Source organism: Mustela nivalis (assembly GCF_964662115.1).
Source record: "Mustela nivalis genome assembly, chromosome: 6".
Lineage (NCBI taxonomy): Eukaryota > Metazoa > Chordata > Mammalia > Carnivora > Mustelidae > Mustela > Mustela nivalis.
The window spans coordinates 103,505,784-103,528,984 of record NC_139025.1 but is presented as its reverse complement, the minus strand read 5'-3'; the positions used below and the strand labels follow the sequence as shown (position 1 = coordinate 103,528,984).

Genomic DNA, 23,201 nt, shown 5'->3' with positions numbered 1-23,201 from the left:
AGGAACATCTAGGGTCTGGGGGATCCAGGACCCGCTTCCGTGGCCTGCCCTCTTCCTCAGAGCTTGTCAGCCCCATGGTGTGTATATGTGCATGTTGTGTCTCTCGTGCTGCAGGTGGCCCGTAAGCTGGTCATCATTGAGAGTGACCTGGAACGCGCAGAGGAGCGGGCCGAACTCTCAGAAAGGTAAGCGGGCCCGGTGCCAGCCTGCTGTACGTGGCGTACTCCGGAGCGGTGACTAAACGGCATGACCTGCTGGCAGCTGCACATTGCCCTGTTCCGGCTCCCGGCTCCTCTGGCACTCATCTGCCGGGGATGCCAGTACGGAACACAGAGGACTCGCGTGGGGCGTCTGTGTGAATGCGTGTGTCACTGCATGCCTTACCTGCACACTGATGTTGAGAATGGCCTTGTGCATTTCCTGTGTCCACTAACAGCCAAGTCCGACAGCTGGAAGAACAATTAAGAATAATGGATCAGACCTTGAAAGCATTAATGGCTGCAGAGGATAAGGTACTGATGGCTCATGTGTGGTTTTAGGTTTAACTGCAACCCAGACGTCTTTCAGCTTCCAGTGTCTCCTGGTTCCTTTGGTATAACGACACCCGCTGCTGTCTTCTGTCCTGCTTTAAGTGCTTTCTTTGGGCCCTTTATACTTCTTTGTTTTTCCTTCATAAATGCTCTTCGGTGCAGCCAAAAAAGAAGCCAAATTATCACCCTTCAGAGTTGTTGGATTTTGTCACCCTGCCTTTGTACTGTTGCGAGGTTGGGGACAGTGTCCTTGGCAAAATGGAGTGTTTTAATACCTGACGATTTGGCTACTTTAAGGCAGCCCTTTGTTCTCTAGGACTCAGTTCTCACTTTTTCCCATCCCTCTCCTTTTTCTCTCCTCCCTCCTTGGGCTTGTCTCCCACCCTTTCTGCCTCTGATCGAAAACGTTAGCAAATGTGCCGAGCTTGAAGAAGAATTGAAAACTGTGACGAACAACCTGAAGTCACTGGAGGCTCAGGCTGAGAAGGTAGGCCAGGAGCACGGTGTGGGGGAAAGGCGTCTCCTCAGAGCTGCTCAGCACAGGCTCGCTCTTCCTCATCTGAGGCCTCGCCGATGAAAGCATCTGTCCCTTAGGCATTTTCCTTAGCAAATGGCATCATTTTGAGGTGATTTCCTGATGGGTATTGGATAACAGTCTTTTTTTTTTTCTTTAGTAGAGAACGTATTTTATGTTGAGCATGTGAGTCGTCTGTAACAATTTAATTTAAACCAAGCGCCACATGGCCGAGTTATCTCATTCTTACCCCATGTAAAACAATAGGCAAGAAAACAGAGTATGTATTGTAGCGTGCCATTTGATACCCGAGGCTCCATTACCTCCTAAGAGATCCTCAACATCTGTTGGCTGGGCTGGCACTTTCTTTGTATTAGAAGACCAGAGTCTAGAGTGAACGGGGGCCTGACATCTGGAATGCTCTTTCTAATTACAGTACTCGCAGAAGGAAGACAAATATGAGGAAGAGATCAAGGTCCTTTCTGACAAGCTGAAGGAGGTAATACTATGAGTGTTTCAGATGACGCCAAATGGATTTTAACTGAGTCCCATTTTTAATGGATCTGGTCAGGGGTCCTCCATCTCAAAAGTATGGTGAAGCCCAGTCAGGGATATTTAGAGGTGGTCCCAGGGTTAATGTGCTGTGCTCGTGACTGACTGACAGGCCGTTCCAGACCCGTTTCATGGGTGCTGTCCTTGATTTTCATTCTCTAGTTCTCCCTGTATGTGTAGCTACTAGCAATGTAAAACTTCCCAACTTTGACTGAAATAAATGAAATCATTACAGGCCGAGACTCGGGCTGAATTTGCAGAGAGGTCAGTAACTAAATTGGAGAAAAGCATTGATGACTTAGAAGGTAAGATCTTGAGTTTTAATTCCGTTCTTACAATTGATTACTGAACTCCCAAAGCAGTTTTCCAATCCAAGTGCACCCTCATTGATACACTTCCTTGCTTTTGCACATTCTTCCTGTCTGCCCTCTGGGATTTTCATTCTGTGGCTCTTAAACTCTTGGACCTGAGTCCTCTGCTCACCAGATGACTGCTAGCCAGCAGATGAGGTCCGTCCCTCTGTAATGGCAGCTGCCATCCAGCTTTGACTTCACACTCTGAGAAGTGTGGCAGGTTTATTTGTCACTGTGGGCAAGGTGATTGTAGGTGAGAGCAACTAGCTTATTTTCTGCTTAGTGATCCCTCCTATTTGTCAGAGCGGCATGGATTTGTTTTTAGACACAACTCGTCTTCCAAGTAAGAATCCAATGTAAGGGTGGGGTTTAAGTCCTTCATATCTTGGCAGATGCTTCACATTCTGGAAAGGGTGTGGGGATAATAGGACATTGTTTTTTGAGATTAAAGTCCTTTTACCCTAAGGTATGTAGGTTTTGTTTAACATCCACCTTTATCTCACAGAAATCCTGAATGTTGAACTCTGAGGCTTGTGGAGGGTCAACTGTGAGAAAGAATAGAAAGGGAAATATTTAAAATGGACAAGAAAGGCAGAAGGGGCTGGCAAAGGCACCAGATGTTGGTGCCGATGAGAACCATGCTGGTGGGGAAGAGAGGGTGACAGATGGTTGCAAAACAGCCTGCCAGAGTGCAGCAAAGAATGAAACCCTCATCATTACAGAGACTGCACTGCAGACTTGGCCCAGCACCACCCTCCAATGTGTGGCTCCCCTCGCTCCCCTGGACCGGGAGCTGGGTAGCTTAGCAAGACCCTCAGGAGCATATCTCAGGGTCCTCAGAAACCGATATTCACAGGAGTCTAGTTTGGTCAGGAAATCAGTGGTTGGAGGGTGGAGCCAGATCCGGATGACAGACCAGAGTCACAAATTGTTCTTCCAAAACACTGCCCTTGGATATTTTCCCCACTGTTTATAGTCACAGGTGGCTCCCTGCTCCAGCACCATGAAAACAGGGCTATAGATGGGAGAGGTGTCCGGTCACCCACCCAGCAGATAGCCTTCTGCGGTTTCATTTAGGGTTTAACCTGGTTTACTGCTAGACCAAACCATATTTGTGATGATTTTCATATTGGGTCTCTCTTGTTTTATTTTCTAATGGCTTTTGTTCTTTTTGTTTTTGTTTCAATTCATTTAAAACCAAAACGCACGCCTCCTGCATTGGCCACCTGCTGCGATACCACTTCCTTCATGCACTGCCCCTTTCTTGCTGCTGTGTCGGGATGGCCTCCACGCCACCCCCGCTCACCCTCCATCTCTTGATCACTCTCCATGCCCTTGCACCTCTGCCTTCCACTTCGTGGTCATAGACGAGCTGTACGCTCAGAAACTGAAGTACAAAGCCATCAGCGAGGAGCTGGACCACGCTCTCAACGATATGACTTCCATGTAAATGTTCATCCACCCTGCCTGCTCACATCCATGCCCTCATGCTAATATGATAAACTCACCACTGCTCCCTTCTCTACTTCCAGAAGCTCTGTCTTCATGCCTTTCTGTTTACTCTCTGCATCACCTAGGATAGTTGGTTTTTGCTTACATTCTACTAATAGAAAAGCCAAGCAGATTCAGTCTGTCTGTACAAATCATTTTCCTTTCAAAATCTGTTTCTTTTACAATCTCTGAGCTAGATGGTTCCCACCAAGCAGTGAACTAAAATAGGAGGGACTCGAGGGCTGCCATTTTAGGAAATTAAACTAGGCTCAAGTAAAATTAGAAGGCCATACGTATAATTGTGAGGAACTTCCCAGAGATATCAAAAAGGAACCCCAAAGTGTCCGGTTACTGATGAACTGAGAGGAAATTGATCTGGTACAGCCTAAGGAATGGTGCTGTGAGAGATCATCTCTTCCTCGATTTTAAGGATTCTGGAGAGAAATGGTTCATCTGCTGAATACCAGAGCCTTTAATTTTCCATGTTTAGATAAAAGGAATTGAAATATTCACAATGAGCACCACAGCTGGTGTCAAAGAATTGGGAAATAAAACCCTGATTGCCTGGTATGAGTTGGGAGTTCGTGACCCAACTTAACTGTGTGAGGTAGTGAGAGTTGAAGTAGATCCCGTGTTCTCATGAGAACTCTGAGCACACACAACTAATCCGCATATTGCTAACCAGACCCAAGCATCATACTTCTGCCTCTTTAAACTCTAACCTGGAGCTTTCCATAGAAGGTTCCCTTCATTCTAATAATATGGCACTGAATTCCATCTAACCTGGAAATTTCCAGACCCACCCATGCAGGAAAATGGTCGCCTGAAGGGTATGGCCCATGCCTGCCACCTTACAGGTTTTAGAACCTCCACATCACCATGAGGGAGATTAACTGTCTCTGTGGAAAGCAGAGAGAATTCCATCCTCCCTTCCCTCATTTATAAATGTGGGAGTGAGTCAGAACCTCTGTCTGTAAGGTCTCTTCCAATGCTAAAATGTGATTCTAGAGGGGAATCACGGCATATGATTAACTATTCTGAAAGGTGGGTTAGCTTAAAGCCTTAAACTCTGTTCTTGGGCCTTCTCGGCAATGGCCCCTGAAGTGGAGGGGCGCGTGCTGGCCTTGGGTCCTGACGCTGGTGGGTGAGGATGGACATCCTCCTGCAGGTGCGGCTGGAGCGGGTTTGCATGTCTGCTTCTGGCGTGTGTGTCAAGTGCTGCTTGCCTCTATTAGTTTGGTTTTCCTTTTACCATTGTGCCACTTGTTTTCTTTTTCTCCCACCTTTTCTCCTCATGCAGATAAGTTTCTTTGCTTCACTTCTCCCGAGACCCCTTCATCAAGCTGGCTGTCCCACCTCTCTGAGCTCTGCAGTCTGTCTCTTCTCCAGCTGACCTGGCTCGTTCCTTTAGCCTCCGGCCTAAGGGCCAGGCACACTGCTTTCCATTGTACAGAAGCTCCTCGTTTCAGTGTCAAATAAACACTGTGCAAGCTGTTTCTGTTTGCTCTTCTTTTTACTCCTTATTTATTGACATTTTTTCATTTCAACACTGAATGAAACTACAAGTCTACTTCACATATATGAGTATGTGAAGTGGCTGCTCCCTTTTTTTTTTTTTTCCCCCATGCTGAACATTAATATTAAGTTTCTAAAGTGGTAGTTCCTTACGGAACTTTTAAAAAATACTCCTGCGTGGGTCCCCCTGAGAGTTGTAGTTTGCAGGGGTTAGAGTGAGGCCTGGGCATCCGCGGGGTGGTGGTGGGGGAGTGTTTGTCCTGTGTTTTTGAGAAGGTGATGGTTCTGGTATGTAGTCCTCATTGAGAACGTCCACACGGGACGTTGCTTGCAGGAGTGAGAAGACGTGCCTTGAGCAGTGTCTCGTTCTGCCAGAGGTTTGGTGTGGGATGTGGTGAGCCCCTTGCGTGGATGCTGAGGTGGCCCTGCTTGCAGGGACATGGCTGACTAACTAGCAGCCCATGCTGCCAGGAATTCATGTACCAGCATCTCGGACAAGAACTTAGATCCAGGCAGTCGTAGTTGAGGTTATTGTTGATGTTCCTTTCACAGCCCAAAGAACGGTTAAAGTTCTGATCGATTACTCGGCCACCTTCATTTTGATCATGACATGGCTCCATAAGGGTTTTTTTTTGGTGTTTTTGTTTTTTAAGATTTTATTTATTTGCAAGAGCACGAGCTGTGGGGAGGGGCAGAGGGAGAAGCAGACTCCCCACTGAGCAGGGAGCCTGATGTAGGACTTGATCTCAGGACCCCAGGATCATGGCCTGAGCCAAAGGCAGACACTTAACTGACTGATCCACCCAGGTGCCCCTTAAGTTTTCTAAGTATGGTAAGATTTAAGTCAAGGTTCCTTTTTGTGCCCTCAAGGACATCGTGTATTTTTTTTTTAGGAGGGTTTGTATGTATATGATATTTGTGATAATGGCTGGGTTTTTTTCTTTCATTTGTAGACATTTTTGAAGTATAGCCATTAGAGTTGATTTTTTTTTCTAAAAGCGTTAGAAATTATTCAGAATACAGTTATATTTAAGCTTTACTAGTTCACTTCAAAAACAGCAGTGAAGTGATTTTCAAAGAGGAACACATTGCAAAATTAGAACTTTCAAATGGTGTGGACTTTTGTTTCTTAATTCCCAACATTTCTGCATCCTCAACAGTCTGGCTCTACTTCTCCTGTGTTTTAAATGTGGGTGATTTTCATGTGTTTTTGTTAGCCTAAGAGGGTTGCTATATACCACTATACTCAAATAAATTTAGACAAACTGAAGATAATGTCAATCACTCACCAAAGAATTTAGAGCAGAAGAAAAATACTCTTTAAGAGGACCACATATTAAGGCATTTTATTTATTTTTTTTTTTAAAGATTTTATTTATTTATTTGACAGAGAGAGATTACAAGTAGGCAGAGAGAGAGAGAGAGGGAAGCAGGCTCCCTGCCGAGCAGAGAGCCCGATGCGGGACTCGATCCCAGGACCCTGAGATCATGACCTGAGCCGAAGGCAGCGGCTTAACCCACTGAGCCACCCAGGCGCCCTATTAAGGCATTTTAATAGCGGTATAGTAGACGTCTAAAATTTAGAGTCTAGAGTCTTTGTCTGTCCCTTGGGAGAGCAGACTTCTACAATTTCATGGATTTTTTCCCAGGCCTCCTTGGGTCTGCTTTTGACTATGACTCCTGCCTTTTTTTCTTTTCTTTTTAACTCCTTGTGATAGAAGTGGGTCCTTCTCTGAGTGAACCCTGCTTCCTGCTTATAGACCAAATGAAGAGTCTTAAAGTTCTGCTGAGCAGATGTACTGTTAATTCTGGAGGCACGTCTTTTTTTTCTTTTTTCTTTTTTTCTTTGGAAACCCTTCCAGAGAGTTTCACACTGTCTGTGAGTACATTCTGCAAGGGGAAATGGGAAACTGATGGTTCAGGAAGGCAGCTCTACAATAGCCCACGAACGTACAGGTTCACAGGAGGCTAAGTAGCAACTTGATTCTGTCCAGAAATTGTCAGGGCCCAGGTTTCCAGTTCACAGGGCCAGACCATAGCTGCTGCTGCTGCAAGAGCCTGGTAGGACCAAACAGAAAGCATTGCTGACTCTGAGCACTAGAGGCTCCAGACATCTGGGAGGTAGGGCAGGAGGGGGAAACCCTTCCAAATGTGTAACTGTTTCTGGTCCCTGCCCTCAGCCCACCCGGCCAGACAGCTCCATGACAGCTGCAGTGGCACAGCTCCACAAGGGGATGTGGTAGGGACGGCTGTCATTTAAGCTGAGTTCTCATTGACTCTTGGGACTCTCTAGGGTTTCTCTAAAGTTCTTTCATTCCTGTTTGGCCAGACATGGGCTCAGCAAACTGAGATATCATATCTGCCTACCGGCATGTGTTCATGTGAATGTGCAGATGGGGTTTACATTTGCAACCTCAGAGCCACGTCCCTTACCCAAGACATTGTGGAAGGCAGTGGAGGTGTAAAGAGATGAGCCTGAAATGCTCTTTGGCCTGATGAGCTGGCCATTTTGCTGAAAGGCAGAGGAGTGAAGCATGTCTGAACTCCTAGATGGTGTACATTTGGAGCTACATGGAGAAGGTGATGTTTGACTAGGGTTTTGAATAGCCAGAGAGTGGGCATGAGCAAAGAGGACAGGGTAGCAGATACTTTAAGCTAGAAAGCCTAGTGCACAGGACCTCTTTCCCCATCTCCTACCACTTAGGAGAGGAAGCTGAAATAAGACTGGTTAATTTCCCAGCACAGCTGGGAGCCAGAGGCTGGATGGTTGCATTCTCCCAGGGGTAGGATTGTCAGCTTTTCAAGATCAGTAAGTAGAATTTCTGGGTCCAGGTTGTCACAGTCATTTGAACCAGTTGTGTATCCTCCAGCATTTCATGGTGAGTGCCAGGTTCTTGTCATTTTGGTGGCATCCCCTGGGTCATCATGCAGCCTGACAGCTGTGGTTGGCCTCTCTGCCGTGTGAGCAGATTATAGGCCCTTGTGTAAAATTGACCTTGCACTCCTCTCCCTGTGGGTGTTTGTCTCTGTGCCTCCATCCCGCACCACACATGAATGCCGTTCTCTTCAAGAAGTAAGCAAATGAATTTTAAGTCTGGCGTGGAGATGAGTGCTGGTTGGTTTTGTTATTTGAATAGGGTAGCACCCTGTATGGTGCTGACTGGGGGAGGGATAGGGAACTTCGCTCTGCATTTCAGAAACTGTGAATAATACAGCAGCCCCTGGGGCCCATCTTGGTACTTCCTGAAAGGAGAGCCAGCCCCAGGAGTGCAGGTGAAAGGGGTTCTGGGAAGAGGTGGGCAAAATGGTCCGGTTGAGGTTTCACTGTAAAATCTCCAATCTATCGCTCTGCTGTGGTTCCTCGGGCTGTTGCCAAGAGCTGCAGGTGGCTCGTTCACACAGTGGTTTTAATAAGGTGCAAGAGGAATATCTCCCCTCTCTCTCCCTCTCTCCCTCCCTCACCTCCTCACCCCTGTCGCTCCCTTTTCCTCCCTGGCCACCAAGTGAGAAATCCTGGCTCCTCCTCAATCTGCCAGGCCTTTACCGCCTCCCCTTCCTGGGCATGGGACAGATGACCACCGAGGAAGGGTGAGCTGCCTGGCCGGTGACCGAGGTATCTCTGTGTGCTGTCTGTTAACTTCTTCACCAAGTCTGGCTAACCTCTCTCTTCCTTCTGCCTCCTTCCTCTCTTCTGCTAACCTGCTTGCTGACCTGTACAGATCAACTCTACCAGCAACTTGAGCAAAACCGCCGCCTAACTAACCAACTAAAGCTGGCTCTGAATGAGGATTAGACTCTAAGTGGGAAGGAGCTTGGGCTGATTTCTAGGAATGGAGCCCATGGGCAGGAAATCTAAGACTGCCGTACCTTCTTCAACTGATAGGGATGACAACACTTGCTTTCTGCAGAATTGTACATGGAAGGAATTAGCTAAAAAGCTGGCTTCACCTGCATTTTCCTCTTCTATCTGGAATAACTAAGTTCTCTCTAAACCCCGAAACCGCTCGTCGTAAAATTATGTATATGGATTAAATATTTATAACAATTCAGGAATTGCCAGTCCTCTTGTTTGAACTGATATATAAAGAGGACCAAAAATTGTTTTCTGTTTCCTACAGAGAACTGAGTCCTGCTTTTAATTAGAAAGCCAAAGCAGAGGAGTAACTATACACACATATATATATATTATATATAAATTAGGGTACAATATATATAATATATATATAGCTATTACATACTCATATTCCTAATTTCGTAATATCTGGTATAGTGTTTGATTAAATGTACCTATGCTTGGGCAAAATAGCTTTTGAAAACAGGAGCTCATGTCAGAAGTCCCTGATTGTCTGAAAGGTATGCTTTTATTCCGTCTAATGGTGTTGTTGGAATCTGGTGAGAATGTCATGCTATTAATAAATAGAACACTATAAGAATAGTAAGAGAATGTTCTACTGAAGTGTGCATGAAATATGTTGATACTTTTTTTTTAATGAGCAAGAGAAATAAATCATTCTAAAAGTTGTCAGAAAACCCACTTACGTCATCCTTGTCTTCTGTGAGATTGTGTTACAACACAGCTCCCAGACCTTTAACTGCCTGTAACTCAGAAATGTCTGCTGTATTAACTTCAGCGCGGCAAGCACCCCTGCCCGGCCCCACGGTGCACGGCCGGTGGACCTCCGCCAAGCCCCACCTGCACTGTATTCTGAGTGGACCCTTGGCGAAGGTTCCCCTGTCCGCTCCGCTCTCTGAGAGCCTGCTGTGCCTGTGGTTCCTTTGGGTCAAAGCCGTCTTCCCCCTTTGTAGGTCCTTGTCTGGAATTGAGTAATATCTTACCAGCATGCCTTGTCCTAATCCTCTCATCTTTGTTTGTGACTGATGTTTGCCTGCGTAAACGAGCAAACCGCCGCTGTGTCCGAAGTGCAGCTATTCATGACTTAATTTTCTAATCCCACCGCAGAGAAAGTGGCTCATGCCAAAGAAGAAAACCTTAGTATGCATCAGATGCTGGATCAGACTTTACTGGAGTTAAACAACATGTGAAAACCTCCTTAGCTGCGACCACATTCTTAAATGTTGCTCTGTTGTTTTGTTTTGTTTTGTTTTGTTTTGTTTTGAAACACCATGCTTACCATGAAACCCCTTAAATGCATTTTTATTTACTTTTACACTGTCACAGTAAACATCCACGAAATACCAGCTAGATCAGGGGATGGGGAAAACACACACACACACACACACACACAGGCGAGCCCGTGGCAGGACCATAGTGACTTAAAAGTGCCATTTCCCAGGTTGCCATTGCCACACTTCATAGAGAGTTTTGCAACACAGGGTACTCAGCCAGCCCAGGAATCCTCACGAAAGCAGAAAGATTTCCACTCAAAAGTGCCAACGATGTATTCAACAGGCAGATTAATGTTGAAAACACAATCAGGTGTGGATTGGTGCTACTTTAAACAAAAAGCCCCACTGTGGTCTTTCGTTCAATATTGTACAATTTAGAATTCTGTCCAACACTAATTTATTTTGTCTTGAGTTTTACTACGAGGTGAGGCTGTGGGTCCTGTATGCCTGAATTCACTAAAGCCAGGGATGTGTAAGGCACGCTGCTCTTGTAAGACTTCTGTCTCCTCCTCATTGGCACACTTGCGGCTCATTACAACTTGCAGGATAGCATTCAATGTGGTTTTCCACTCTCCATTTCTCCATGTTAAAATGAAAGATTTAGGCACTACGTACAATTGGTAAAGGAAAAACATTTAAGAGTTTTAACTATATGTAAACATTGTATAATGGTATGGAATAAAATGCACACTGTAGGACATTTTCTAAACTTGGTGGTCCTGTCATTTGTACATTTTTCCTTGGTGAACTTCAGATGGTGTGGTTGACCTACCTTCACTCATGAATGGTTTCTTAGAACAGTAATTCCGAGATCGGGGGAAGCTACATTTTGTGTATCATCCTCCCCCAAGCACTCAAGGTAGCATCTCTTTGGTCTGATACAGTTATAACCCAGCAGGAAAGACCCCCTCCAAGAGCCTTTCTCCGTGTTACGGGTGCATGTCTGCACATACATAAAGACTTTTGCCATGGTCGTACGGTTTGGGGGATTTTTTCTCAAGTCTCAGTTAAGTCTTTAGCGGCAGCACACACACATCAGGTCGTGAATGAATGCACCAACGGAGCTCTCATCCCCCAACCATGGGACTCTACTTAAAAGTATCACACTAAGGGGTCTTTGTGATTTTCTGCTTTCTCACTCATGCTGAGTTCTAAATTCCAGTATATCTTCATTTTCTCCGACACGGAAACTGAAAATATCATAGGTCACTCTTGAAACTTCAGGCAAACGAAAGGAGATTACAAACAATATAATTTGGCCAAATTTGGGCTGCGGGGCAGAAAAGGATGTTCTCTTGAAAAGTGAACTCAGTAGAATGAAAATGAACGAAAACTCATTTGGATGACAGATCATGTTTTCACTGAAAAGTATTAAATAATTAATGATGTACTATATGGTGACTAACATAATAAAAAAAGAAAGAAAGAAAGAAAATATATCTGTAGCTATTCCTCTAAGCCCTTTGATCAGGTATTTTCTCTCCACAGAAAGGAAGGGCACATAAGGCAAAGAACCCAGCAAGAAGCCTGGAGGCTGGGCTGCGGGTTCCTCCTTCTTCAAAACTGTCCCCTTGCTCGAAGCAAGGAAATGCTCTGGGTCTTGCCTCGTCTTCACCACCCCTAGGCTCCCCGCTGCCCGTCCTCAGCTAGACCAGGAACGCTGCTCACTGTAGTCACAAGAGGCCTTTCCTGAACCCAGTACCCGTTCACTTTAGGAGCCAGGTCTGGCCTCTTTACTAGCTGCCTAGCTGGTCAAGTCCCTGAATCGGAGATTCTTCATCTGTGAAATGGGACAAGAGTAGCACGTAGCTCCCGGGGTATTTCTATGGGGACTGGAATGGAGCACCCTTGTCATAAAGTACACAGCACAGCACCTGGGATATGCTTGATAACCAGCACCTGCCTTTTCCTCCTCATGCCACATGTGCTCCAGCGACCACCCTGGAGGGGATTGACTACCTGACTTGGTCAAACTGGGACAACACTGACCTCACTCCACGTGACGATGGTTATCAATACTGTGCTCAGATATCATTGCCAGAACCTGTCAGAAGTACCTCACGAGGGTTCTTTCCGCTTCCCATCAGTCCCTGTTTCATTAACACAGACTCCAAGGCTCAGACAGTCCCTGAAACTACTCACAGTGTCACGGCTCCTGGGAAATGGGGTTGGGCTTCAGGTTTTAGGCCCATGTGACTCCAGAGACCTGTGCGGATCCTCTCACTTGTTTCAGGTGTTGTGCAGCACAAGAAAAGCCAATGCTGGACATAGCTAGAAACAGATGAAGCCAGAAACACAGTTGGGGGAGGAGACAGGGAAGATGTAGGTGGAGTCAGCTTCGGGGCTGCCATGACCACTAGTGAGTGCTTTACCGCCTAACTTCCAGGGGTCTGGTGAAATCACCAATTTATGAAGCACCAGGGCAATTCCAAGAATTCTTCCCTGATCTTTCTGATAGATAGGAGGGAACAGCCAGTCTCCGCACACACCTTGGTTCTGTTCCAATGTGATAATCTCTGAACAGGCTGCCCCTGTGAGGTCAGGAGGAAGATAAGGGCTCTTCAAGTGGGAGCACCAAGGCTGGAAGCTGATAACGGTCACCATTTAGAAAACCATGAAGTACAGAGAAATAGTTCAAGATTCATACCCTAAATTCCATTAGCAGGCCTGGATTTCAGGATGAGCACCTGGAGAAGTTGTCATGTTCAGAGTAAAACACTGTGGCTCTCTGCGGAGAAAGGGTACAAGTAAGAAATCAGCATCTCCCCAAAATGTTTATGATGATCTGTTGCTGAGGGAAAAAAAAAGCACTTTCTGGATACATTCTTAACTTTTTTAAGACTGGCATTGAGTAGAGCAGTTCCCCTCCTTATTGTTCCGGGAGAGGTCATTAGCAGAAAGAAAATCTAATTTTTGTGTATGCTGGTATGTATACTCCAGGGCATAATACTTTTGGCCTGATTTTTCCCCCCTCCGGGGGTGGGGGTGGGGAATGTCTTTTTGCTTGAACAAATATTTGAGTGTATGTTAACCATTTTTTCAACTTGTCAGCACTATTTGTGGATGTGATTTTGTTTTCAAATCTGCAGCCAAATGTACACAACAGAAAGAAAAAAAAAAATCTGAATTCTCTAATCAAAACAAAAAAGCTCTGGGGTGCTCAGGGAGCCATCATTTCCAGAATTGGAGACAGGGGTTTGGGAAAAAATCAGAAATGTTAGGCAGTGCAAGGAGTGTTCCGTTATATATACTTTTTGACATTGAGAGTGTTCAGAGCCACATTCCTCCAACAGATGTCATAAATTTTGTGTGTCAAACAATGAATGAAGCTGTGTTGAGGGTTCAGTAATATGAATGCAATTTTTGCCAAGTTTTTGACAAATGGGCATCGACCTAGAGGATAAGACTGGTTCCTGCTGCCTGTGAGAGCTTTATTTCCATCTGTTTCCAAGGCCATGGAGAACAAAGAGTCAAGTCAAAGCCTTATCAGAGCCTGCCAAGGCTGATGCCTTCACCGAAATGCTGATTCAGATCCCTGCTGGAAGGAGGCTTCTAATCCAGGCCTAGAGAGGTTCAGTGGCTTGCTCAAGGTCACTCTGCTGGTGAAGTTCAGCTCCCCTGGAAAGCAGAGCAGCAAGCTGGAAACCTGTCCACCATTCACTGTGTGACCTCGGTTCATGGTACCATTTTGAGCAGCAGTTCCTTCAGCCTTGAGGGACAGGGTTTGCCTCTTCGCATGTCCTGCGATTCTCACAAGCCCAGGATCTCAACAAAGTGCTGTGTGTTGATGCCCCCACCACCTCCAGGCCTTTTGCTGCTCCTCAGCCTGAGCCTTCTCCCCCGCTTCCTTAGGAATCCTTAGGGAGACTGATAGTCACTCTGTTCCTTTTGGAGTGACAGATCTTCAGAGCTGTTCCTGTGGAGGCCATTCGTCTCATGGCCTCCGTACCACACATAGTACGGTCGTCGATGGGACAAATGGCCCAGACACAAACACTCAAGTAACAATTCCGGAGTGGTACCAACAGCGCACTCAAATAACATTTCCGGAGTGGTACCAACAGCGCACAGAAGGTAAAGAATGTTTCGAAGCAATAGATTCAGATTTTCTTTTTTAAGGCAAAACACTGGCCTTTGGAAATAAGTTTTCTGTTGCTGGGTTCTCAAACTGCATTTGGACATGCTAGGGAGTGAAGAGGACAGTAGGAATGCATGAATATAGCCCAGGGGCCCTGAAGCAGGCAGCCCTGGTGCATTCTTGAGCAGCCACTGGGCAGGACCACTACAGAACCCACCCACATCTCCAGAGGAAAGATAGTGACAGCCAAACAAGCACTTTGTGTGTGGCCCAGGATTGCTCTGTCTCCCAGGGGGCCTCCTGGGAGGATGCCGAAGGACGGTGGGGAGGAGGGTGTAAGAGGGAAGCACACGTCCTGATGGTGAGTCCTGATCTGTTTTCAACTTTGGATCCTCAGGAACTGGAATTCTTGTTCCTTTGACTCACAGATGGGGTATTAAACTTCCAGGTACACGCAGTAGGATAGTGTAGCCTTTTGGCCTTCCAGTAAGCTAGGTTTTGATGGGCTGACCACAGTCTCCTCAGCATCCCCAACCCTCCATTCTGTCCCAAGCCAACTTCTTCTATGAAAACCATTTTTCACACTAAAACAGTTTGCCAAATAACTACTTGTATCATGCTGTGGTCAAGGACACCGTTCTCTGAAGCAAGCCCTGTCACTATCCCAAAAGGGTTTAGTACTGGTGCTAAAAGCTCAGACAGTATATTAGAAGTATGAGCCAGCCCCCTGGGCAATAGGGTTTTTCATTTTTGCTCTTAAGGGACTGCTACATATTACATCTCAGAACCCAGGCTGAAAGTGATGAATTGCTGATTTATTCAGCTTGAAGACAGCCATTCCCATGATTTGTCTTCTTCCTGTGTTCTCACAAAGTACTCCTTTCCAGAATACTCCAGGATTACCTGCCTTAGTACCTTGCCAAGAAATTAAAAAGGAACAAATCATGTAAGAATATTATATTCTTATGTTATAAGAATATAATAAATGTAAAGAAAATGTGCCTCCGTGAAGTGTTTCCAGACTCAAATCCTGGCAAAGCCCATCACATCTCTTCAGTTACTAATCCCATCCTTGAAAGCTCATGTCTGTTTCTGGCATGTGATCTCCCCTCTCCAGTTACCATTTTTTTTACTACTCTATCATCTCTTGTTCTGCTAACTTTTCCCCCCATGTTTATTTTAATAAATCTAATAAATTTAATTATTTAATTAAACATATAATGCATTACTTGTTTCAGATACTTGGTTCATCACTCTTACACAACTCACAGCACTCAGCACAACACTACCCTCCCCCATGCATCCCCCAGCCACCCCATCCTTCCCACCCTCCCCACCCCCCCAGCAACCCTCAGTCTGTTTCCTGACAGTAAGAGTCTCTTATTATGGTTTGTCTCCCTCTCTGGTTTTGTCTTGCTTCATTTTTCCCTCCCTTCCCCTATGATCCTCTGTCTTATTTCTCAAATTCTTCATATCAGGGAGATCATATGATAATTGTCTTTCTCCAATTGACTTATTTCGCTTAGTATAATACCGTCTAGTTCCATCCATGTTGTTGCAAATGGCAAGATTTCAGTTTTAGGATGGCTGCGTAATATTCCATTGTATATATATACCACATCTTCTTTATCTATTCATCTGTTGATGGACATTTAGACTCTTTCCATAGTTTGGCTATTGTGGACATTGTTACTATAAACATTGGGTGCATGTGCCCCTTTGGGTCGCTACATTTGTATCATTAGGGTAAATATGCAGTAGTGCTCACTTTCTCTTAAACACAGAAGGGACTCCTATATTGTCTTCTAGTAAATTAAGATTATACATGACTTGGCCTATGGGACTAAGAAATTCCACTTTCACTTAAGAAGCATACACATCATTTTAGGAACTATAGGTTAGGGGTTATAGGACAATATAGAAAAAGCATAAAATAGACTTCTTGCGCTCACAGTGTATAGAAGCAGTGCACACATGTTTACAAACAATAGGATGTGATTACATAGCAAATTGAGCGTAAATGATATAGGAGTGTGTTGAAATCAGGCATCATACCTCTTTCCTCCTGGAAGATTGTTAACCACCTAAAACCAGTGGAAGAGGCTTTCCTGGGCCTGCTGGATCATTTTCCTAGAAGTTCTCCCATCACAGGCAGTTCACGACTCACCATGACCTCTCAAACCTTAGAAACAAGACCTCTGCTCATTTACAAATACCTTGGTTTTACTCTTTACTCAGGCCACCAGGTGTTTTGTTCTTCACTATAGTTTTCTTCTACCAGACTCTAACTGAAAAATTCTACCTTCTTTCCCACCTTCCTGGTCTTCGTTTTATGCTATTTAACTTGTTTTAAATTAATCTTTGTTTTGGTCTTACCATACCTTTGCTTTTATCTGAGAGCATTTCTCAATCTTTAGAGCAAACAGTAGAGTATAAATAAATTATTACATAGACTTTTTAGAGACAACAAACTCAGCATTCTATGCCAGTAGGGACATTTGCAGGGATTTCTGGAAAACCAAATGGATGGGAGATGCCATGAACACTCCCTTCTGTGGAAAGATTCCACAGCACTCCTTTTGTAGCCCTTAGAGAAGACAATGACCTGATCTGCTGGTCTTCAACCTTCAGACTTTAACCTTCCTAATAGATTAGGGGCCCTGGGTGACTCCAGATAATTCATTTTCCAGCTTTCATGGAATGATGAAAAACAAGGTGGTGTGTGAGAGAAAATGGAGTTTCGCTACTGCATTAGTAGGAACTGCTGGGGTTTGGGGCGCTTTTTGTGCGTTTCTAGTTTTGGATCCTACTCAAAAAGGCAAGTGCTAGGGATCAATATGGCGTAATTAAATTTGGGTGACAAAGACTCTAGCCCAAAGAATTAATCCCAATTTGTTTAATAGCGGTGAACGTGTATTATGTATTTAAAGGAACATGTAAATTTCATGCAGTGATTTGCAAGTTCAACTGAAAAGCTCTGCCATATTTGGATACAAGGTTCTACAGTAAATAAGCCAGGATGTATACATAAGGTGCATGCCATCATATAATTATACACTTTGAGTGTTTCATTTGTCACATGTTATTAACACCATAGAGAAAATCAGTAAAGAAAAAGTCATTTATAACCTCACCACCACTTTTAAAAATAATTATTTTTGATGTTTTGCCTGTGTGTATATTTAAGTATTTTTATTCAAAACTTCATTATTTTTTATCCAAAAAATTTTGCATAGGTATCTACCTTCTGTGGTGCTACACTAGCCTTCCTGGTATTACTATATGCTCTTCCATCTGGTTAATGTGCCATAATTTGTTACTCTAGTTTTGATCATTTGGAATGTTTCTGATTTTTTTTTTTTTTACTTTTGTAACTAGAACTGATAAGGGATTCATTATAATTTGGATATTTCCTGACTGATGGGACATAAAAACATACAGTAAAAAAATAAAAAACATTAAAAAAAATCTTTTTCTTCTTAGGTACAGGCCTACCCTAAATATAACGCCCAAGCCAGAACTAAACAGCCCATTTGGGTTCCAGGCTTTGGGTTCTTAAAAAAGAAACAAAACAAACACTTCCCAAACTGGTTGAAATAGAGACTTTGAGAAATGTGATCTCGGTTTCTCCCCAATCTCCTCCTGCCAACAAAAACACAGAAACTTGAACTTTGAGCAATACTCTCACAGCAGTTCCCTGCTCTTACCCCATGTCTAGACCCAGAACTGATAAAAGTGAATAACGGTGTGTGGGCTCAGAGGTGCATCTTTGGCCATTCTTGCTTTAGCTTTAGGAAGCCCCTTCCTTAAGGATAATGAACAGTGATGGAGGGGAGCAGCAGCAATGAAAGTGAATTCAGAAGAGACAGCCTAGAACGGTGGTTACAATCCCAGGTGCGGAAGTTAGAGCAGAATTGGAAGGCCTCCTGTGGTTGGGTGACTTTGAGGAAGCTACTTAACTTTTCTCTCTATAAAACGGGGAGGTAACTAATAATACCTGCACTAAGGTCATGACTAAAGAAGATAGTGCCTGGGAAGTTGTTAGTACAGTACCTGATACAAAACTCCATGACAGACAACTTCTGTTGTGTTATCATCCCTGAAACACCCCTGAGTCTCGTCTCCTTGCAACCCACTCTTATAGCCATTCTCCCCAGGCTACAAAGGAAAGGCTGCCCTTGTCCCTTCCATACTCACCTGTGAGGCTGCCTCGAATGCCCATCGGGCCGGTACAGGACCAGAAAGTTCAGTGGGTTCTCCCCGCTGAAGTCACAAGGTGGCAAGGTTTCATGGTCCTTCAGGACTCAAATCCAGTGTTGGGAGCAGAACAGCCCCTCTGCAGTGGGGAGGAGAGGGGCCTGAGTAGACCCTCGGTGACCAGCGCTCAGGGAGTCCCCTCTTCCAGAAAAGCGTGCCTAGGTCCTGTGTCTCCACCAGAAATGATAGGGGTCTGCCTCCAGGGTTTGGTTTCCTGGGGACTTCTCAGTAACACTCAGAAAACCCAGCCCACCTGTTGTTGATCTTATTCTCAGACACTAGAAGGGCACTTGAAAGTTTTCTTCAGACAGTAAAATACCCTCATCCTCCTCTGGTGAAATCCTTCACGTCTAAGGCCCTGCTTCATGCCTTCCCCTCTTGGGACGCAGTTCCTGCCTTCTATATCTTTAGCCTTGAAAAAGGGGTTGGCCAGAGGAAGCAGGCTGTTCTCATTGGAGCGGTTCCTAGATATGTGGGAGGAGGCAGGGGTGCAAGCTTCTTAGCTGTGGCTTTTGTCTAGAGAGGTGTAGGGTGTGGGGCAGGGCACAGGGACCCAGCCAGCACCAGAAACTAACGCCAAGCACCTGCTCTGTGCTTTTGGGTCTGGTTGGCCCCGGTATCTGACACTTGGGAACATCTTTTCTTTCACACCCTATTGTCTGGGGCTTCAGTTACATTCTTGACTCAGAGCCCAGGAATGGGGAGAGCAGGCACTCCAGAAATCCTCAGAGCAGTGACTCACTCAGGTTTGCTGTGTCCCCACCTCTCTAACAAGGAGGCACGCCTCCGGTCTTCCAAGAGGAGGATGTCAGCACCACCTCCAGAAAAGCTGGGTGAGATGCTGGGTGAGCATCTCTCGGCCTCAGTGCTGCTGTTAAGATGGGGCCTACAGGGATGGGTCCTGAGTGCATCAGCAAAAGAAGAGCACCCAAAAGAAAAGGAGACCGAATTTAATATTTTATACCCCCCCCCAAAAAAGAGCACTGATAAAAGTCATCATCGGAAACATCTGTATATCTTCGATCTACTTCCACTTATTCTATAATGATGCTTTATTTCGAATTACAAATGTGTAAATGGTCTCATCGCCGTCCACCACAGAGAAGCTCTGCCAACTTCTCACTTCTCACTTGTGCCCTTGACTCTCCCAAGGACTCCATCCCGCCATCATCCAACGTATGCTCACACACACCCACACCTGAGCCGTCATCACTGCCACCACCACTACCCGCGTGGGACAAACGCCAACCATGGTTACATCTTAGGTGTTATGTTTCATGTGTTTTGTGAATCTGCACCACTGACAAAACCTGGTTCTGTCCCTGGTTCTTCCCAGCAAACAACTGGGGAACTTGAGGCAAGTTACTTGACCTCTCTGAATTTCAGTTTCTCCTCTGTGAAAGCCTGTCCTTTATGGTTATGTTAAAAAATAAAAGGTAAAATGTGTCCTGGCCGCATGACAGGCTGTCAATCATCGTAGGACCACTGATGCCCTTTCTTCACTCCTGGCCCATCCTGAAAGGTAGATAGAACAGGTCTCTTCTCTGAGAGGGCCACCACCCTCCCCCACCACCCCGTGTTAGCCCAAGGGACTTTATAGGGAAACGTCACCCTTTGAAATAGTTTCCTGAATCTCCTGCTTCCATCCCCCAAACTTTTAAAGGGGAGGAGCTTCCCTGGAGAGGGGCTTATTCAAAGGGTGATGCTGTCACCATTTTCTGAGGTCAGTGCCTATTTTTTTCTTTTGGCGTCAGCCATCAACTGGAGACCATAGGAGTGTGTCTAAGGAGCCCTGGGCCGAGGATTCTTCAGGTAGCAAGCCCATCTGGGAAAGGGAGGGCCAGCCCTGCACCTTCTAGACTTTCAGCAAATTATACATTTCCCATGAAGGCCCTTCCCCAGGCCCCTGTGGCTGTGAAGCCCGAGGGGACTCTGGTGGGACGGTGTGGGGAAAGTGTACATTAGCACTTCCCACATCTAAATGAGCACAGGAATCACCTGGAACCTAGTCCAAATGCAGATTCTGGCTGTGGTCTGAGGCAGGCTGGAGAGTCTGTATTTCTCACCAGCTCCAGACAATGCCAGTGCCGCTGGTCTGTGGACCACGGTTGGAAGAGCAGGGCTCTCAGGTGGGCCCTGGAACGTAACATCGGCATTACTCAGAGAGACTGTAGATGTCCTGCGGGTCGTGAGAAGAAACAGAAAATAACTCATTCAGCTCAGAAGTCACAGTCTAGACACGATGCCCACACTGTGCTCAGGGCCTCACATTAGCCTACGCTCTGGGCGTGAGGCCAACAAGGAGTTCCACAAGACTATACCATGAGAAAGAAGGAATTCCTCACCAGGAAGTTAGGGCATCTCAGGATGGGGATATGAACATGAGGTTCATCCAAGCCCATTCCAGCCCTTCCAGGACCACAGCTGGCCTTTGGCGAGCTAAGGCACCAGCCAGGACTAGCATGAGGCAAGTGAGGCACCAGGTGAAAAATTTAAGGAGGTGCTCACCCTCGAGGTCATGTAGTACTTGTGTGTGAGGCCTCCTTGACCTCTGTGCCCTTGAGGCTTCACTCACCTCACCCTAGTGCCAGCCCTGCTAAGGCCAGGACTAGTCGTGCTCTGGTTTCCCACTTTGACAGTCCATGTGAGACAGCCAGCTAGATCCTCTGTGCCTTTGGTTTTCCCTCAAAAAAATAAGATAAAAACTAAATGAAAGCAGGGAAGAAAGTCACTTACCATAAACTTCTTCAGAATTTACTTATCTTGGAAGGTGTGACACCTAACCCAGGACCTAGCATGAAGTTGGTGTTCTGTGAATGATTGGATACTGTTACTAAATGGAAAGGACCTCTGATGAGCAGTTGCCCCTGTCAAAAGGCAGGGGCTGTTTTCACATGGTCTTTGCACTTAGTGTATTCCTAGAAAATAACAGAGGTCAGTGAGAGTGTGACTTTGATAGAGGTGAAGCCCATTCTGTCTGAAGGTACAGTCAGTACTTGTTTTGCAAAGTGTGAAATGAGAGACCTCCAAAATATTTCTCTATTCTTCTTGAATTCCTGTATTAATAACGTATTCCTTTGACTTTCATTTTCCTTACCCACTTGTCTTATTTTAAAATACCAGAACCAGGGTGCCTGGGTGTTGCAGTTAGTTAGATGACTGATCTCTTGGTTTCACTTCAGGTCGTAATCTTGGGGTCAGGAGATCACGACGCGGCAGGCTCTGCACTCAGCAAGGAGTCTGCTTGAGATGCTTTCTCCCTCTGCACCTCCCCCACAATCCTCTTTCTCTAAAATAAATAAATAAATAAAATCTTTAAAATAAAATAAAATACTAGAACCAGGGGTGCCTGGGTGGCTCAGTTGGTTAAGGGTCCAACTCTTAATTTAGGCTCAGGTTGTGATCTCCAGGTCGTGAGATGGGGCCCCACTGGGCTCCACGCTCAGCAGGGAGTCGGTTTGAGATTCTCTTTCTACCTCTGCCCTTCCCCCCAACTGTGTGCTTGCGTGCGCATGTGTGCTCTCTCTCTCTAATAAATAAATAAATCTCATTTATAAATAAATAATAAAGTAAAATGAAATACCAGAACCACAAGGGAAGGATTACATTAACCAAAACCAAAACTTTACCTTTACGTGTCTTTGTCCTGGAAATTTTATATACTAGACAGACTATTATCTATGAGCCAAATTCAACCCACCACCTGTTTTTGTACAACCTGAGAGCTAAGCTTGGTTTTCAGTTTTTTTTAATGGCTGGAAAAAATTCAAAAGAAGAATTATAGTTGATGATATGTAAAAAGTATATGAGGCTCACACTTCATTGTTTATAAAGTTTTATTGGAACACTCACATCCATTCGTTTATGTGATGTCTAGGGCTGCTTTTGTGCTACAGCTACGGAGCTGAGTAGTCATAACAGAGACATATGGTCCAAACGTCTCAAATATTTACTGTCTGGCTTTTTACGGCTTTTTACTGGCTTTTTGCTGATTGTCTACTCTAAAGGGAGGCTCGTCTACTTACCCCATCAGCTTGTTCCAGTAGTTTTTACAAAATCACAAGATATAATCTAGTGAGGAAGTGACACTCATTTTAGATTCCCGGAAAGTAGTGTACAAATAGAAATCTTATGAATAAAACTATTTTTTTTAAAGATTTCATTTATTTATTTTAGAGAGAGAATAAGCAGGGGGAGGGGCAGAGGGAGAGGGAAAAGCAGACTCTCCACTGAGCAGGAAGCCTGATGGAGGCTCCATCCCAGGACCTGGGGATCATGACTTGAGCAGAAGGCAGACACTAGGTGCCCCTAGAATCATATTTGAGAATATTTCTTATATTGCTACTCAAAATAATTATTTTGGTTTAGAGAAATGAAAATGTTCTGAGTTTTGGCAGTCAGGTTTGTCTGAAGCAGGCACTGCGTTTTCCCAGAGGCACTCTCTCTTTATCTTATCTTTTCTCTGCTCCTAATTCTTGGAGCTCAGGCCATTGGTGCTGATGCACCCCATACTTCATCTCAGTCTCAGCTCACTGGAGGCAGACTGTCTGAATTGTGATTCAAGCAAGAGGGAGACCTTTCCCAGGGGTAGAAAAGGAAGTGATTTACTCCAGGTACTCCCAGCAATACGCCTGGGAAATCATGTCTGTGGCTAAATGGTTTCCATTCTGTAAGGAGAGAGAGTGTGTGTGTGTATGTGTTAGGAGGCTGGGATGGGGGGCAGGGAGCGAAATGTGGGGAGGACAGGACAGGAACAAAACAAGGACAGGAATTCCAGAATTAGT

The 23,201-nt window shown here is 45.2% G+C and overlaps 1 protein-coding gene and 1 long non-coding RNA gene across 29 annotated transcripts in view; one reads left to right on the top strand and one right to left on the bottom strand.

Annotated features, from left to right (window-relative positions):
- The window catches only part of TPM1 (tropomyosin 1), a gene marked incomplete at its 3' end in the record, with an annotated part of 28,457 nt that extends 17,666 nt beyond the window's left edge, over nt 1-10,791 (top strand). For 5 of the 28 annotated variants that reach the window (XM_082737214.1, XM_082737219.1, XM_082737221.1 and 2 more), the window contains 5 exons: nt 115-185; nt 942-1,017; nt 1,481-1,543; nt 1,832-1,901; nt 9,916-10,791. In XM_082737214.1, the coding sequence (XP_082593340.1) occupies nt 115-185; nt 942-1,017; nt 1,481-1,543; nt 1,832-1,901; nt 9,916-9,998 (363 nt within the window). Of the gene's footprint in view, nt 1-114; nt 186-436; nt 513-941; nt 1,018-1,480; nt 1,544-1,831; nt 1,902-3,316; nt 3,400-4,740; nt 4,937-8,674 lie in introns of those variants that run through there. The other 23 variants (XM_082737224.1, XM_082737226.1, XM_082737238.1 and 20 more) reach the window with 11 other exon arrangements.
- On the bottom strand, nt 10,040-18,968 carry LOC309867961. Its single transcript, XR_014313422.1, has 3 exons — nt 18,358-18,968; nt 12,730-12,810; nt 10,040-12,353 (listed from the first exon to the last, which is right to left on the bottom strand). It is a non-coding gene; the product is annotated as an uncharacterized lncRNA (long non-coding RNA).
- Nucleotides 18,969-23,201: the final 4,233 nt, after the last annotated feature.